The sequence below is a fragment of the Primulina eburnea genome, chromosome 3, assembly GCF_022965805.1.
Source record: "Primulina eburnea isolate SZY01 chromosome 3, ASM2296580v1, whole genome shotgun sequence".
NCBI classification, from domain to species: Eukaryota; Viridiplantae; Streptophyta; class Magnoliopsida; order Lamiales; family Gesneriaceae; genus Primulina; species Primulina eburnea.
Window position 1 is genome coordinate 11,203,026 of NC_133103.1, and position 17,766 is coordinate 11,220,791.

The 17,766-nt window shown below is 31.9% G+C and overlaps 1 protein-coding gene across 1 annotated transcript; it reads right to left on the reverse strand.

The window, feature by feature from the left end:
* Positions 1-11,373: 11,373 nt before the first annotated feature.
* Positions 11,374-12,946, reverse strand: LOC140826343 (aspartic proteinase PCS1-like). The gene has a single exon (XM_073188574.1). It carries the CDS (start codon positions 12,854-12,856, stop codon positions 11,501-11,503), a length of 1,356 nt encoding a protein of 451 aa, XP_073044675.1. The 5' UTR covers positions 12,857-12,946; the 3' UTR covers positions 11,374-11,500.
* Between the last annotated feature and the right edge of the window lie 4,820 nt (positions 12,947-17,766).

Sequence of the window (17,766 nt, forward strand, 5' to 3'; positions counted from 1 at the left end):
CCAGCAAGTGGATTACTCACATTTTCGAGTATTTGGATGCCTAGCTTTCTCATCCACTTTAGCTGTACATCGGGATAAATTCATGCCACGAGCTCGTGCATGTGTGTTCCTAGGATACCCTCCTGGAATAAAAGGCTACAAACTGATGGAGATTACGAGCCAAGAAGTATTCATATCCCGTGACGTTAAGTTTCAAGAATCAATATTCCCTTTTCATTGTCTTCCTCATAATCAGAATGTTTTTGATCCATTTCCAGAAGTTGTTCTTCCTCAAGCAGCATCAATGGACCTCTCTGATCATTCAGTCGATAATCTGTCACCAGCTACACAATCTGACCAAGTGGTTGTGAGTGAACCAACGGAAACTTTCCCTGATTCACCTGCATCCTCACAAGTAGTTCCCATTCGTTCCTCCACGAGAGTTTCCAGAACACCTTCTTATCTCCGGGACTATCATTGCCACATGCTCACACATAATTCTCCCCCTCCTATCCACAACTGTCTATCCTATTGCCAATTACATTTCCTATGAGGCACTCTCCGGACAGTACCGTAATTTGACACTCAACATATCATCTCAAATTGAACCTCAATTTTATCATCAAGCAGTTAAGTGTGATAAATGGAGAACAGCTATGGGAGATGAACTTACTGCCATGGAAGCAAACAACACTTGGACAGTAGTACCACTTCCTCAGGGCAAACAACCCATTGGTTGTCGCTGGGTCTACAAAATCAAACATAATTCTGATGGTTCCATTGCTCGACATAAAGCTCGCCTAGTAGCCAAAGGCTACACTCAACAAGAAGGAGTGGACTTCTTTGAGACTTTTTCTCCCGTCGCCAAACTTGCCACAATCAAAGTCATTCTTGCATTAGCGGCAAGCCAAAATTGGCATCTTGCTCAATTAGACATCAACAATGCTTTCTTAAATGGCGATCTTTCCGAAGAAGTCTATATGGATCTCCCACTGGGATACAACTCTCCTTCTCCCACCTGCCACACCAGTCCAAAACTTGTTTGTCATTTACACAAATCCATTTATGGACTCCGCCAAGCATCAAGACAATGGTACACGAAATTTTCTGTTGTACTGCTGGAATATGAATTTGTGCAATCCAAGGCTGACCACACATTGTTCACCAAAGGTTCAGGCCATAGTTTTATTGCCTTACTGGTTTATGTCGATGACATAATCATCGCAGGTCCCTCTATTGCCATCATCCAGCAACTCAAATCTGATCTCCAAGGGAAGTTCAAACTTAGAGATTTGGGTGATCTCAAGTATTTCATCGGTCTCGAAATAGCTCGATCATCGAGTGGCATTTTCATGTCTCCACGAAATTATGCACTTCAACTACTCGAAGACACGGGTTTCCTCGCATGTAAACCAGCTAAAATGCCAATGGACCCACGTTCTCCCATCACTTCTGCTGATGGTGATCCTCTCGTTGATGTCACTGCATATCGCCGTCTAATAGGACGCCTTTTATATCTAACATTAACGAGACCTGATATCACATTTGCCGTCCATAAGCTCAGTCAATACGTGGCTACACCACATACCTCTCATCTGCATGCAATTCACCAACTCTTACGATATATCAAATCCAATCCTGGTCAAGGATTATTTTTCTCGGCTTCATCACCAATTCAACTCCGGGCTTTCTCCGATGCTGATTGGGCAGCATGTAAGGATACTAGAAAATCCGTTACTGGATTCTGTGTATTCCTTGGTGATGCTCTTATATCGTGGAAAACAAAGAAACAGCTGACAGTCTCTAGATCATCAACTGAAGCTGAATATAGAGCCCTGGCCACCACCACCACCGAGATATTATGGCTCATACAACTCCTCAAAGATCTTCAGTTCGACATCACCACACCAGCTGTTATTTTTTGCGATAATCAGTCCGCCATTCATCTAGCCAATAATCCTATTTTCCATGAAAGAACCAAACATATCGAGATTGACTGCCATTTCATTCGGGACAAGATTAAGGAAGGCTTCATCAAACTTTTACCGATCACCTCTCACTTGCAACTTGCGGACATGTTCACTAAACCTCTTTCATTCCCCAATCTCTCCTCATTAATGTCCAAGATGTCTATAAAGAACATTTATAGTCCATCTTGAGGGGGGACTATTAGATATAACTAACTGAAAGTAGTTAACCACAAGTAGTTAGTAACCAAAACTATATAACAAAGAAAGTGACTTGTAAAACCATTCATTCAATTCTTCTGGTATATGAAATAAGAAGGATTTTTCTCTGTTGATAAAACTTCCGCAATACCTTTTCCTCTCAAATCCCTTTCGATGGAAATAATAAAACATAAAATACAAATTCTGGGTGTGATATTATTCTGAAATGTGCAAGACCATGAATAAACAAAATAAATGATATATAACTTAATTATGTGTTGACAAAATTGAGGTGCCCAATTAAGTCAAAGTATTTATGGAAAATATTACAAGATTTGAAATGTTAAACATCATCATATCATAATTATAATTATAAAATGTATTTGAAATATTTATGTTCAACGGGTTGAATATAACCTATCTAAGATAGAATTTATTCTTACATGTGAAATTCATTAAATAAAGATCATTGAATGCAATCTTAGGGTAAAACTTTCTTTTTGTTCCACGGGAAATGAGATGCTACATTTAGAACACTATCTCATTGCATATAAGAATGAACATTTATTCCTCAAAAAAAAAAAAATAAGAATGAACATTTACCAATACATATAATGTCCGTTGATTTTTGATCGACCTCGCGTATATTATAAAATATCAACCATTAGATGCATGCCGGAGGTAGTGTCCTAAGGATAACTTGAAACTTCTCATGTTCCACGTAATTTAATAACAAGAACATGAAAAACCTTCCTCCAAAGTAATATATTCACAGTACACATTTTTATTCTCAGTTTTCTTAAAATATAATTTTGTCACATCTATTATGTTATTTACTCGATTAAAGTTTTCGTTTTACGTTTTCGCTTTTGCAAAATCTAGTACTTGAGCCTGTATTCTCTTCTCCCAAGGCTTCCAGATCCAATTCGATGGGCTTAAAATTTGATAGCCCAATATAATCTCTATGGATAAACTACATAATGTTTGATTCGAAAAATATGATTATTGAATGATTAATAAAATTATTGATAAGAAAAATGCTAGACAAAGATTTTTAATATATGGTGATAAAATATGTTTTCTTTGGATTGATTTTTATGACTAAGATTAAGTTTGAAAGATTCGGTATTATACCCAAAATATCCTTGGAAATTTTTTTTTTAAAAAAGAAAAGTAATAAAATACTCTTCAAGCATTAATATAAAATATAATATGGCCGTTGTGGTCTATGGTTAATGGTTTGTTAAATCGTGCAAAATTTAAATTCACTCATTTATTTAAAAAAATTCTCATTTAAAGCCTATTTATATTAATAAGAATCAATTAAGAATAATATTGTATTTTTAAATTCAGTTTTATGCAATAATGAAGAGAATATTTGCTAAGGAATTTTTTTTGTTTTGATTTTTGAATTTGGATATATATCTTGTAAACATATTTTTATTATTATATTAGAACATGTAATATACGACTACTATAGCCAAAAATCAAAAGTGAATTTCCTTTAAATTTTTATTATCGTTATGATCTAGAAAAGGAAATGGTAATAAATATATAAAGGCAAAAACTTGTGTGAGACGGTCTCACGGATCGTATTTGTGAGACGAACCTCTTATTTGGGTCATCCATGAAAAAATATTATTTTTATGATAAAGAGTATTACGTTTTATTGTGAATATGAGTAGGGTTGACCCGTCTCACAGATTAGGATCCGTGAGACGGTCTTACATGAGACCAACGCATATATAAAAATATATTTGTTATTGTCAAGGCAAGCAAAGGACATTTTAGGAATAATATGAATGTTTAAAATTAGGATTCTTAGTACTTTATGTGCATGATAAAATGAGCTTAATAAAAATTGACCCAAACATAGGCTTAAAGCTCAAAACCATATCTTTATCCTACCTTAACCTTTAGACACAAGTGATAAGATAGACTCTCAACTTACATTTTTTACAAAGAAAAAAGTAAATAAATGAAATAATCTAAATTTTTTATTTCAATTTCAAATCCTAAAATACGTTAATAATAACGAAATAAAAAAGGGGAGAAATAAATTTAACAGGAGACAACCATGTATTAAGTGACGAAATTAGGATCATTATTATCTCCAAGTTTCTAAATTATGTCTAATTCTACCCATAAGTAGTCAGACACGCTAGATTATTTGTTGATGTTTGTTTGATATCGTGTAGGACACGATAATTAGATTCGACTAAGATTTATCATTTATATGATCTATCTTTCATCGTGACACTCGATATATGGGAAAATTATATAAGGATCATTCTTTGTCAAGTCGTTAGATATATTTTTTTCATTCTTTTATGTTTAGAAACTTATCAGTATTAAATTGACAGATTTTTAAATTACTGCTGAGTGTGAGTATATAATATAATGTAGTTGCAAGAGGACCTTCAGTGCAGAAGTATGATGGGGTGTGGCAGGACATAAAATTGTCCATGAAGCAGCTGCAGGCTGGGCTGAGCTTTCTTGAATGTTCCAGCAATAGCCATTCATTTCCAAACTATAACCAGCTTTAACATAGTACTTGCCATTCGGGCTACCTTGCCAATATTTAATATCTGCACCTCCCCGCCAGTTCATAGGAATGTCAATTATGGCCTCAGCTTCATGCTCCGAGAAAATCTGCCGGATGATATATTCATACCAATAGCCATCAGGCGAAATAAGAGCAGCCACTTTAAGATTACCATCGGTGATAGTGTTCAATCAAAATTTGAAAGCAGGAAGACCCCGAATCCATGGATCCTGACTTAGCCGAAATATTCTGTCCATCCCCCATTCTCCAATACAGCCCCTTACGAAGCAACTCTCGGACCCAGAGAAAAGACCGCCAGACAAAAGAAGGATTAGAACCCAAGTTGATTGTCATGATAATATCTAAATATTTAAAGTATCTAGCTTTAAGGACACAATTGCTTAGCCAAGAGTGTTTTGTTGAAAGTAAATAGATTTCGAAAACCCATCCCACCAATAACTTTGGTTTGCAAAGTTCATTCCAAATCAACCAATGGATACATTTTTTTATCCTTGTTATTATACCATTAGATTGAGCACAATTTTTTCAATCTCCTGACACGCGGAAACTGGTAGCTTGAAGCATGACATAGCGTACATCGTCGATTTAATAAGAAATTCCCGTTCACGCAGAGAGAAATTTGGTGTTCCAATCCTGAATTTTTTTACAAATTCGCTCGCATACATAAGCAATTCGTCGGAGCTGACCACATATCTTGTTCTTCTAATAAATATATATTCGTATGTATTTATATTTTCTTCTATTGCTATCAATATTTTATCTCTAATTGATTTTTTCTCATCTATATATCGGCTAACAATCTTAGAACTAAATTGGATATTTCAACACCACTAGTAATTGTTCCTGTTGTTAGGGTGTCGATCCCACCAGTAAATGTTCACGCTTCTATACTGCCGATTAACCATGCTGATAAACCGAAAAAATTCGATTGTTCGAATTTCAAGATGGGCAGCAAAAAAATGTTCTTTTAGCTGACTATCTTGAATTTGACAAGATTTCTGACTGGAGATCCAAGTCTGCTAGTGCTCTTGATGCACGTCACCATTCTGATTTCTTAGGTAGAAATTACATCATGAATGGCTTGGTCTACTCGCTATACAATATTTACATTGACAAAAAATAGCTAAGGAGTTATGGGAGACTTTAGACCGGAAATATAATTTTGAAGACGCCAGAGCCAAGAAATTCGTTGTTGGCCGATTCTTGGATAATAAGACGTGGACTCCAAGTCCATGATCAATCAAGTTCAAGAGCTCCAAATCATATTACACGAGATTCATGCTGAAGGTACGTGTTTAGTGAATCTTTCCAAGTTGCAGCTATTATTAAAAAATTGTCTCCAAGTTGGAAAGATTTTAAGAATTATCTGAAATATAAACGGAAGGAAATGAATGTGCAAGAACTTGTTGTCAAGCTTCTAATTGAATAAGACAACATGAGTTCAGAGAAAATGTTTTTAATCTTGATGTGGCTAAAACCAATGTGGTCGAGCATGGTCAGAACTTGAAAGCCAATAAAAACATTAGACCATTTGGTAGATGTTCCAAGTTGGTACCCAAAAAAGATAGTTTCAAGAGAAAATTCTATGGAAAATGCTACGACTGTGACGATCTGGGTCGTAAAATTTCAGAATGCAAGAAATCGAAGAAAAAATAAGGAGATACATATGGTGGAAGCCATATCTCAAGAGGTTTGTAATATAAAATTATATGTTTGTCGTTCTTGAAATAAACTTGGTTGGTTCAAACCCAATGGAGTAGTTGATTGATATTGGTGTCACTTGCTACTTGTGTTCCGATAAGGAGATGCTTGCAAATATCGAAGAATCTAAAAGGTCAAAAATGTTCATGGGGAACTCGACTACATCTGATATCAAGGGTCACGGGAAGGTGAACCTGAAGATGACTTATGTGAAAGAGTTGACTCTCAACAATGTATATATGCTGGAAATTCGAAAATAATAATAAACCTCTTGATTTAACTTACACTGATATATGTGATTTAAAAAGAGTATAATTAAACACGTGATAGTATGTGCTAGTCTGTTCTACTTTTTTCTGTATTATATGTGGTTTGGTAGCATATAATATGATGTCGATTGTTTTATTATTCTTGTTCAACACCAATCTTGTATAGTAATATTATTATTTGATGAGTTAGTTGATGTAAATGTATTGTGTGATTATGCATAGTTATTTTTGTTCAGATGCTTCTTTCTCTTCCTGTAGTTTGGCAAGGAGAAGTCACAGTTGGACTATCCGGAGGTAAAAGCCGAGTTTCTCTCCTTTTTTACAGTGTCTAAAAAAGAAATCGAAAATGAGATTCAGCTTGTTCAAGATTCACTGTCGAAAAATTGATTGAGCACAAGAACATTGCACGTATGATAAGGGTTAGTTTGATGTGCAATACCGTCACAAGAATATATCCAAGTGCGAGCATTTATCCAAACACGTAGCATGAAATTTTCCCTCGTTTCATTTGGCGAACTTTTTCTGAATTTGTATATTCATCAATGATAATTTTGTCACAAACGCAAAACAATGGACAACATATTAGGACCACTGTGTTAAATCATTTTCTGGCGACAAATCTTCCACTATCAAATTTAAGTATTATCATAATATGTTGAAGTTATTTTAAAATATGTAGTAAAAATTCATAATTAATGGCAATCCAAGATATAAAAAAAGATGTTAGGTTGTTTTTGCAAGAGTCGACTAATAATTGTACGTTTACCAACCATGCAGGCGTGCTGTGCTGTGCTAGCTGGCTCAACTTGCTATTCATCATTATGTATTGTATATTTGGGGAGCAAAAAACAATTATTTCATGTATTATTAGGCTTTTTCTACATTTTGAATTTCGTAAAATGTGTGATTTGGTTTTTTTAAACGATGATATATTTGAATATTGAAGATTGTACATGGGATCTGTTTTTGGAGATATGATGAAGTGAAAAATCAGGGTTTATTAATTTTAAATAAATACAAAAATTCGATTTTTTTTTTTTTGGAAGGGAAAAAACTCCAAGATATGAAATACACGTCCCGGTGACAGCTGTTTAATTTTCAAAGCTCGAAAACTCTTTTTTGGAATGTTTCGATCTCAAATCCCTAATCATAAATTTATTTATCACTTTGCTTTTGGCTAATGGCCACTCGTCCACAGGACCACAACTTAAATTAACAATTTCTTTTATCATATTCAACTTTGGTCTCGTTTTCCTTTTCGTTTTTGAGTGGGGTGGAGTTTATCATGGATCTCGAATCCTACGTCTTCATTTTAAATTTAAAATACTGATATCAAATGAACTATTTAAATCGTAAATTATGAGTAGTTCTGTTGTGAGACGGTTTTACGAATTTTTATCTGTGAGATGGGTCAACCCTACCGATATTCAAAATAAAAAGTAATATTTTTTCATGGATAACTCAAATAAGAGATCTGTCTCACAAAATACAGCTCGTAATATCGTCTCACACAAGTTTTTGCCATAAATTATTGAGACTTGTGAGTACCGATATTCACAATAAAAAATAATACTCTTAGCATAAAAACTAATATTTTTCATGAATGACCCAAATAAAAGATATGTCTCACAAAATACGATCCGTGATACAGTCTCACACAAGTTTTTGTCATAAATTATTTGTTTTTTGAACTATGATATTGTTTGTATTGTAATTGAACAAATTTGATAAAACAAAAAAATATATGTAGGATCGATCGCTTGTCAATTTATTGAAAACTATAGTTGATGATACCAATGCAATTTAAATATTTTAAATTTTATATCAATTCAAACATCACATTTAAATTACTCTACCAAGTAGAGAATTATTATTATACCCAACAATTTCGCTCTCAATAATTGCAATTCTTGCCGTAAATGATAATTGCACGCGTGATATTGACTCTGTTATCGATTGTAAAATCGAACGCTTCGCTTTACCAAAAGTTATAGTGGATGGTAACAACGTAATTCAAATTTTTTAAACTATACGACTCAAGAACCACGTTTCAATTGCTCTAACCAATAAAAACAATAATTACACCCAACAATATATTAAACACCATTGTTTACATACAACACATAAAATCTAATTGAATCATCTATAATTTTTTTCCCTCATTGTGTATTGGAGCTGAAAGATCGAACTATAACAAAATATTTTGAAATGTTAGTGACTAAATATATAGTAATTCAATCTCATGGGTTTGCATTATAAAATATTAATTAACTGTTAATACACGTATGTATAAAATATTTAATATTTTTTTTATTAATGATGGCTAGATATACGTGTTAGTTAAAATCCAACTGCCCTTTAATTAAAAGGCTGGCATGTAAGCAAATTATGGATTCTTTTGTCTCCACCAACTCCACCACAAAAAACATACATAATTAAAAATGATAAGTAGTTTTGTTAATTTTTTTAATTGAAGATTCTGACAATTTATCTTCTTTTTTTTCCTTATCAAATTTATAAACCATGTACATAATTTAATTGAATTTATAGATGCGTTTAAGGACAATTACCACCTTTTTATGGAGCCACGTGTCGTATTAAAAGTTAATTAATCGATTATTTTTTTGGGATATGTAAATTATGGTACGAATGGTATTTATTGTAGTAAATTGGAAGGAAGCAGTAAAGAGTAAAGACCAGATTTTTATTTATTTCTACATGTGATACACTGAACACGGGAAAAGTGACTTCAATTCCATATTTATTTATGTTTATCCATTGCAACACTCCAACCAACATTATTCAAGAGCGCTTTTATGAGATCATTTTTTCTTTAAAATTATTTTTTTAATTAAAAATTTAATAAAAGATAATAGTTATGAAATTTTAATATCTGAAAAACCTATGAATCAGAAGTGAAAACATACGTACCATCTCTAGTAAATGATTTTATAAAAATTATGGAAAACATTAATGATGAGGTTTAGAAGTGTGTGCAATTTCTGGAAAATGATTTTATAAAAATTCCGATTTTTAGAAGTTGCAAACATCGACTTAATAATAGACAGATCACAATTACGATTTCCAACCAAAAAAATATGTAGATATCAAGTTCATCGTGATAATGAAAAAATATATATGAACAAAGGCCACAAGAATTAAGGTGGGATGTTATCAATAAGTATATGTTAATATATATCACATTAAAAATGGTTAAAGATTTGGATATCATCCAACTAATTTAAAAAGAGAAGACCATAACATTCCATAGAAGTTCTCCATTGAAAGAAAAGCAACAATATAATTTCTTTTATTCCGATATTTGATTATTTTGTTATAAACAAATTAAAAAGATGACATAAATTTGTGTGAGACGGTCTCACGTGTCGTATTTTGTCAGATGAATCTCTTATTTGTGTCATCCATAAAAAATGTTACTTTATATGCTAATAATATAATTTTTTATTGTGAATATCGGTAGGATTGACTTGTCTCATAGATAAAGATTTGTGAAACCTGTATCACAAAAAATCTACTCATAAAAGATTAGTATATATGTCGACTAGGTCAATTTAGGTAATTGGAGTTGGTTCAAACTCAAATCTCCCTCTAATCATCAACCACGGTTAACCTTTTTCACAAAAGGACAATATCTAATTAATTCTTACATTAATTCATATCTAAACCCCGAAAGTTATTAGTGGTGGATGGCTTACCTTGTATAATTTAATTAAAATGTCATACATTTATTATTATTAATTAATTATTTTTGCAATTAAAATTTCACTTATATTTTAAACACCGCGTGCTGCCTATATATATATATTTATATATAGACACACACACTATGTTGAATGGAGACTCAACCGAAAAGTGATGTATATTTAATTGTGACCGACCACGTCAACGTGATGGTAGAGGATAATAAATTTTATTTTCGCGTGGACCCATTCATTCTTTTCTTTTTTTCTTCTTCTTTATATTTATATTTATGTTTATATTATATATATATAATATATATGAACATTTGTGTGGTTAATTAGATGTTAATGAAGTATTTGGATAAAAAATCACTTAAACAAATCTAGTTGTTTTAAGTGATTTATTAAATAAAACAAAAGTGATTTTAACGTAAGGATAAATGTTTAAAAAAATTTGTTTTTAGTTTAAAATATAATTAAAGACAAAAGACCAAACGATAGAAATTTTAGCCTCCAAAATGTTTTTTAAAACTAGTTTTGAAGGTGTTTTGTCTAAAAAAAAAAATCTTTGTTTATCCATTGACTGGCTCCAACCATACGAGCAGGAACAAGTTCACCCGACATATCAAGACAAACAGAGAAACAGCTGCATCTGCTAATTAATTAAATTGCCAGTGATGTTACATGTTACCGAGTTTATTTATTTTCATAAATTGGTCAAAGAAATTATATTAACTTTACGTGAAACAATCACAAATTTCAGATTCATTCTCTATATTTAAATAATGTTTCATGTTAATTTACTCAATAATAAAACAATTGAAATCCATTTTTATTTATTTAACTAATATATAAATAAATAGCTTATGTGATTTCATATATTGTTTTATTATTAATAATAAAAATAAAATTCAAATATATCAATCTAAATACAATCTTATTCCTAGTTTTTTTTTTAAAAAAAATAAAAAAAAATTAGGATTCACGAATTCATCATCGTCAAAATTTAAAAATAATATTGAAATCACATGTAACATTGTGTACATCCTTAATATTTACTATCGACCACCCTATGAACAAAAAAAAATTACTAGTTAAAAAACATATATATATATATCAAACTACAGCCCGGCGGCAATCAGCTACTCCAAAACCAACTCGTTTTCTGATGAGATCGAATTCCACCCAATGATTTTGCTGATGAAAATTACCAATGATATTACTAGCAACACCGAGCGATTCCGATCGTCCGATCCCCACGCAGTGGATCCCATCTCCCACGTCATCCAATATCCTCTCCTTATTGGTCAAAATCTCCAGTCCATTATCAAATTCAAAACTCATGTCGCCTATCAGCCGTCCGATCTCGACCGGATTGCCATCAAAGCACATGTCCAACGAACCCCCATACACGTACCCCTTCTTCAATTTTGGACCCGCCAGCCTCACAACATGTTCCCTCACTTTGGAATAGGCAGCTTCCACCAGAAAGGTGTACTGGGTGCCGGAATCGATCATCGTCTGGCCAGAACCTCCGGCATCTGGCCGGAAAACGGTACTCGAGATGTTCAGCCTTGTCCCGCCGATTTTAATACCCGTCATCGGGATAGTGTAGGCTAAGGGGTCGAAGTTGGGCATTTCATGGCTTCTTGGGAAGGCCAAGAGATTAACATATTGAAATTTCCGAGAATTCGGGTTTCTGCCTAGATAAAACGTGCCTGCTGGATTTATTTTGGTGTTGCCTTGTCGAGTGGGTACGCAATAAGAAAATCTCGGGACCTTGGCTTGAGAAGCGAATGACAATCTCCCCAGATTCATTCCCAAGATGCCTTCGGCCTCAGCGGAGTCTGTTGTGCACCCTAGGATCAAAGGAGGGGTGACCCGGGAGCGAGAAAAGGTGAACTTTTCCCTGACGAGATTTCCCTCCGCCAAAGTCCCGTCGGCGTAGAAGTAAGAGTAGTGGCACAGACGGTTCTGATCGCACGAAGTGGGGAGGGTGAAGTCGGGGATTCGAGGCTTGCAGAGAGGGTGTGTGCAAGGGAGAACAGAGAAAGTTGAAGAAAGAGAGGGATCGAAAGACGAGGACGGAGGCCGCGGCGGAGGCGGCGCTTTGGGGGACTTCTTGTGACACTGAATCCAAGAAAGCTGGCTGCCGGTGTCGATAACCACCTGCTGAACCTGGGGTGGGGTCCCAATAGGAAGAGAAACGATCAGAGCCATTGAGTACTTGAACGACGATGTGTAGTCGTAATTAAACGGTGACGATGAAGCCGCATCCTTGTTCTGTGTGCCGACGGTTTCATTAGACGAATACATAAGTGAAGATAAATATTTTTCCTTGGAAACGGAGTTTCTGGACATGGGAGCCGATTTTAATGGAAAAGACACAGAAATCATCCTCTTTTGTACAGTGACATGGAAGAAACTGAAAAAGATGAAGCTAATTAAGAAGATGAAGCTGCGGGATGCCATTTTTTAAAATTGCAGAGAGTTTTTGAAATTTGAACAAGAGAGAGTGGAGTTTGTGAACACTGTCTGTGGAAGTACAGAGGACTTGTTAGATTTTGTTTGATATTTATACTGTGGATTCCAATATATTCATTGGATACAGTGAGTGTTGGTGTCCACGTACAATTTTTTTTTTAGAAAAAATATATCTGTCTAGCAATTTTTTTTTCTTATGTTATATAGAAATATTTATTATTATTATTATATACAGCTGGATGGTGGTGATATTTATCAAAAACACTACTCCAGTGGCGATGAGGAATTGAAATGTACCTAATTAGAAGTGAGAGGACATGAAAAAATAAATGAAAGGAAGAACGCGGTTTTACAGCTCGAGCAGTTGCATCTAATGATGGATGAATGCAGTTTAATTACCTTCTACTGCACTGTAGTCAATGCTACTAAATAGCCCAATTACATACTACATCCATCTTCCTTATCGTTTTTCCCTGTACCATTTATTTGTCTTTCAATGCGGCTACGTTAGAATCTTGAAACAACTCGACATTGTTATTCGCTTCGAGCGTTCGTAAGAAACATTGCTATTATACACATTAGTTAACTGTTTATCTACTCGACGATATATTCTTTTATTATATATATAATATATATATATATATATATATATATATATAATGGGGTTTCGTTGATTTTCATTTATTGAAAATTTTACTTTTCGAAAACTGAAAATCTAAAAGCGATTAAAAAACGACAAGAAATCCCACATAGCCCGGCCCCCATCTTCCGATTTGGGTTCTTCCGTGACAGCTAGCTAGTGCTTGATTTTTAACATGTTTAGAGGCAAACATAGAATAGGCCCCTTTTTCTTTTTTCCTTTTTTTCTTTCGTTGTTTCCAAAATTTAATTACCAATCACAAGCACATAGTGTGTTAATTTTGGTGTATAAATTTAGATTATATGTTCCTCTTGTGTTTATTCTGATGAGTACAATTTGGTTAAGTTGTCACTATTATTAAATAACAATTAGTAAGGTTAAAGGTGTTCAAACTTTCGTTTAAACGAAAGATTTGTAAATTTAAACTTAAAGATCCGACTCGGAAATCAATTTTTTAATTTGAATAAATGTTCAAATAGGAGTTGACATGGTTTGATTTCAGATTACTATAAACATAGAAATTTAATTAGATTACTACTTTTATTTATATTTTTATATAGATTGAATATTTTGTGAAATAATATTTAACGTATTAAAAATAATTTTTTTTAAATATTTGGTGGATTGTTATTTATTTAATTTATTTAGATTTTATATTATAGTTTTTACTAAAATATTAACCAAAAATATAATATATTCAATTTAAAATATATTTTAATAATTGATTTAAATAAATAAATAAATCGAACCGTTTTGATATAAAATCGAATCTAACCGAAAAAAAAAATGATTTGAATACATATTATATATTTTTAAATCAAAAAACCGATTCCCGAACAAATCCGAACTGATTCTTAGCTTATTGATAGAATATACAAAATAAATAAATTCCGTAGATTTTTTTTGATATTTGATATAAGTACAAAACTTGTGTGCGACGGTCTCACATGTCGTATTTGTGAGACGGATCTCTTATTTGGATTACCCATGAAAAATATTACTTTTTATAGTAAGAGTATTACTTTTTATTGTGAATATGAGTAGGGTTGAGCCGTCCTACAAATTATCATCCGTACGACGGTCTCACATGATACTCACTCTTAATATAAATTATATATTTATGCACTAATAATTAGACGGGTCGCATAGCAAAATATTTTATAAAAAAGAGGATTACAAATCACCATCGATCTCTCTTTTGGTGGCTTCAAGAACGCACACTTGTCTAAATGCAGAGTTTTATTCTGTTCATATCAGCTTTAATTTGCTTTGACCCTTTTCAGCAAACGAGCTTTCGAAGAAGTCGCGAGACAATGATCCTACTAAAAATAAAATAATAAATTAACAGGTCCATCGAAAGTCCATTTCACACATTTTTAATTGTAAGATGTGTTGATTATGTTAATATTTACGATGACATAAAAATAATATTTTTTTGAGATTATTTAAATAAAAAATCTGTCTCACAAAATTGATCAATTATAACGTTTTACGAGAGTTTTTATAATAACAAAACACTTAATTTTATGAGTAAATCAATTCGTCCTAATTACTTTCTAATTATTTAGGATTTCTTTTATTGTCTAGTTTTTATATTTAGTATTTTTTCAATTGATATATTCATATTAATCAAGTCCTTGAAAAATGTAATACTGTTTTTTGAATAAATTAAACAAGATTAAAATACGATCTTGTTCATATATTTTATTTCTGAGAAAAATTTATGTGGAGACGGTTTTACCACGGAATCGTATGTTGTGAGAAGAATATCTTATTTGGGTCATCCATGGAAAAGTTATTACTTTTAGTTTAAATATCGGTAGGGTTGACCCGTCTCATAAATAAAGATTCGTGAGACCGTCTCGTATGAAAAACTCTTACTCTTTTACTTTCTAATAATTTCCTTAATATATAATATATATTAGTTTGAATCCTGCCACACCTATCGTGCACACATTGTGAGCACCGTATGAGTGTATCACCCATTGGATCATGCGCAATTTTTCTATATCTCATCACATCCAATGGGTGAGTGACACCTCAATCGGTGCTACAAAGGTGTGCACGGTAGGTGTGCAGGATATATCAAAACATATTAAATATATTATATATATATATATAAATATATATATATTTATATAATATATATATACAAATGTACAATATTTGGAACAAATATAGTACTTTACAGTTTACACCATCAAAATACACTAAATCTATATGTATATCTCCTACGACCTCCTCGATATTAGGGGTTCGGTTGGACAAGAATTCTAAATATTTTTTAGTTTTTATAAATTTTAAAAAAATAAAGTATATGTTTGAACAAGATTTTTGTAAAACATTTTTGAAAATATTTTGAAAAAAGTATATTTCAAGTAAAGTTTTCAAAGGACGAATTGAAATATGTTTTTTTTTATGTTTTAATAATCGAAAGCAATGATACAAAAAAAAAAACACTATTTTACAATTTAAAATATTTTTATAAAATAATTGTCCAAACACATATTTATCCTTACAACAATTTAGAAACTATTTTATAAAAACGTTTTATAAGTACTTGTTGAAACCGAACTTTTCTAGACCCACTTCCGTGGCATGTTAGACAAGATTACCGTCCAAAACTACAAAATCATAACTTTTAACTGGTATTTTTAAAATTTAATATCACTTTTATTCTCTAAAATATATATTTGGTGAGACCCAACTAAATCAAATGTTTGATATTTTTTTATTCATACGATTTTATATTCATAAAGCATTTTGATTTGCGCATGCAACATCACACTAAATTCCACAGAATCTGTGTATGATGTTAATATTTTTTTATTAAAAAATTAATTGGTCGATGATTGGACGGGTGTCACATTAACATTAATTCCATCACCCACTGCCTCATATTTCCAAAGATTTTTTTTTATAAAAGAAATAGAATATATTTAATTATTTATACGTAAAAATTATATCAATTATGATAAAATATAGGAATTGGGAGGTTTATTTATTTAATATGTTATAGCTCGTGGTATAATATATTTTTTATAAGCAAGCCCCTAATGGTATTTGATTTTTACAATCAAACAATAAATAAACTATATATATAATGTGTGATAGCACAATTAATTAAGAGTAAGTTTTTTGTGAGATGATATCACGAATCTTTGTACGTGACATTGATCAATTTTGTTCATATTTACAATAAAATTAATTTTTTTGTATAAAAAATGATATTTTTTATGGATGACCGAAATAAGATGTTCGCTTTACAAAATTGATCTATGAGAACGTCTCACATGATTTTTTTGTAATTAATTAATCTAAAGTTCATTGATTCTCTAATTAATTTGTTTGTAATCATTTCGATTGATTTGTCATTTTATCTCGTATCTTATTGTAAAAGCAACACCTTTTTCTGTTAAATACTGCTTATCCCAAGGATTTATGATAAGATTTATCAAGGATGTGATTAAATCAGTGTTTATATTGAGTATTACGTCATCCATTGTGCGGTTAAATCTAGCTAATCGCATAAATTATAACTGGAATAATAATATCAAAAATATAAACGATTTTCACTTTTCGTTGCCAGTAATTATATCATCGAAAAATGAAAAATATCGACTATATTAAATTAGCATCTCTGCTCCATACATTTTTTATACGAGGAAAATAATAATAATCAATTATTTATTTTATTTAAATAAAATGTGACGAACAAATTCGAAATTCGTGAAACGAATTAAATGTGTGTCGTCAGCGTGTTTCCGTGTTTGGCCCAATTAATACGAAAAAGAAATATAATGTTATTCTTTCGATAAAAATATTAAATAATTTAAACTGAATTTAGTAATTAGAGTCGAATAATTATATATATTGAAGATGAGAGATTTGTATTACGTTGAAAGTTTAAACACTTCAATATCCATAACATCAAATCGAGAGATCGAAAGGCAAGATGAAATATTTTTATCTAGTGATATAAATTCGAAAAAACTGCTAAAAGCTATACGAGCGAACAATGAGCAACACAGATCGTCTTATATGTTGTATTTTCACCTAACGTAGATGATTTACCGACAATTATCATATACAACATCATAAACACACATCTACTCTATCTATATAAATAGATACAATAATGTTGTTGGTTATCATTCCACATTTAGTAACTTAATATCATGAGTTGGAATTAGCTGTATGGAAAATTATATTTGCTCATTTTTTAATAAAAACCCATTTATTTTTATTTAATAAGATA

Bases quoted from the DNA above. Each gene is read 5' to 3' on its own strand.
- LOC140826343 (XM_073188574.1), bottom strand. From the start codon at position 12,856: ATGGCATCCCGCAGCTTCATCTTCTTAATTAGCTTCATCTTTTTCAGT.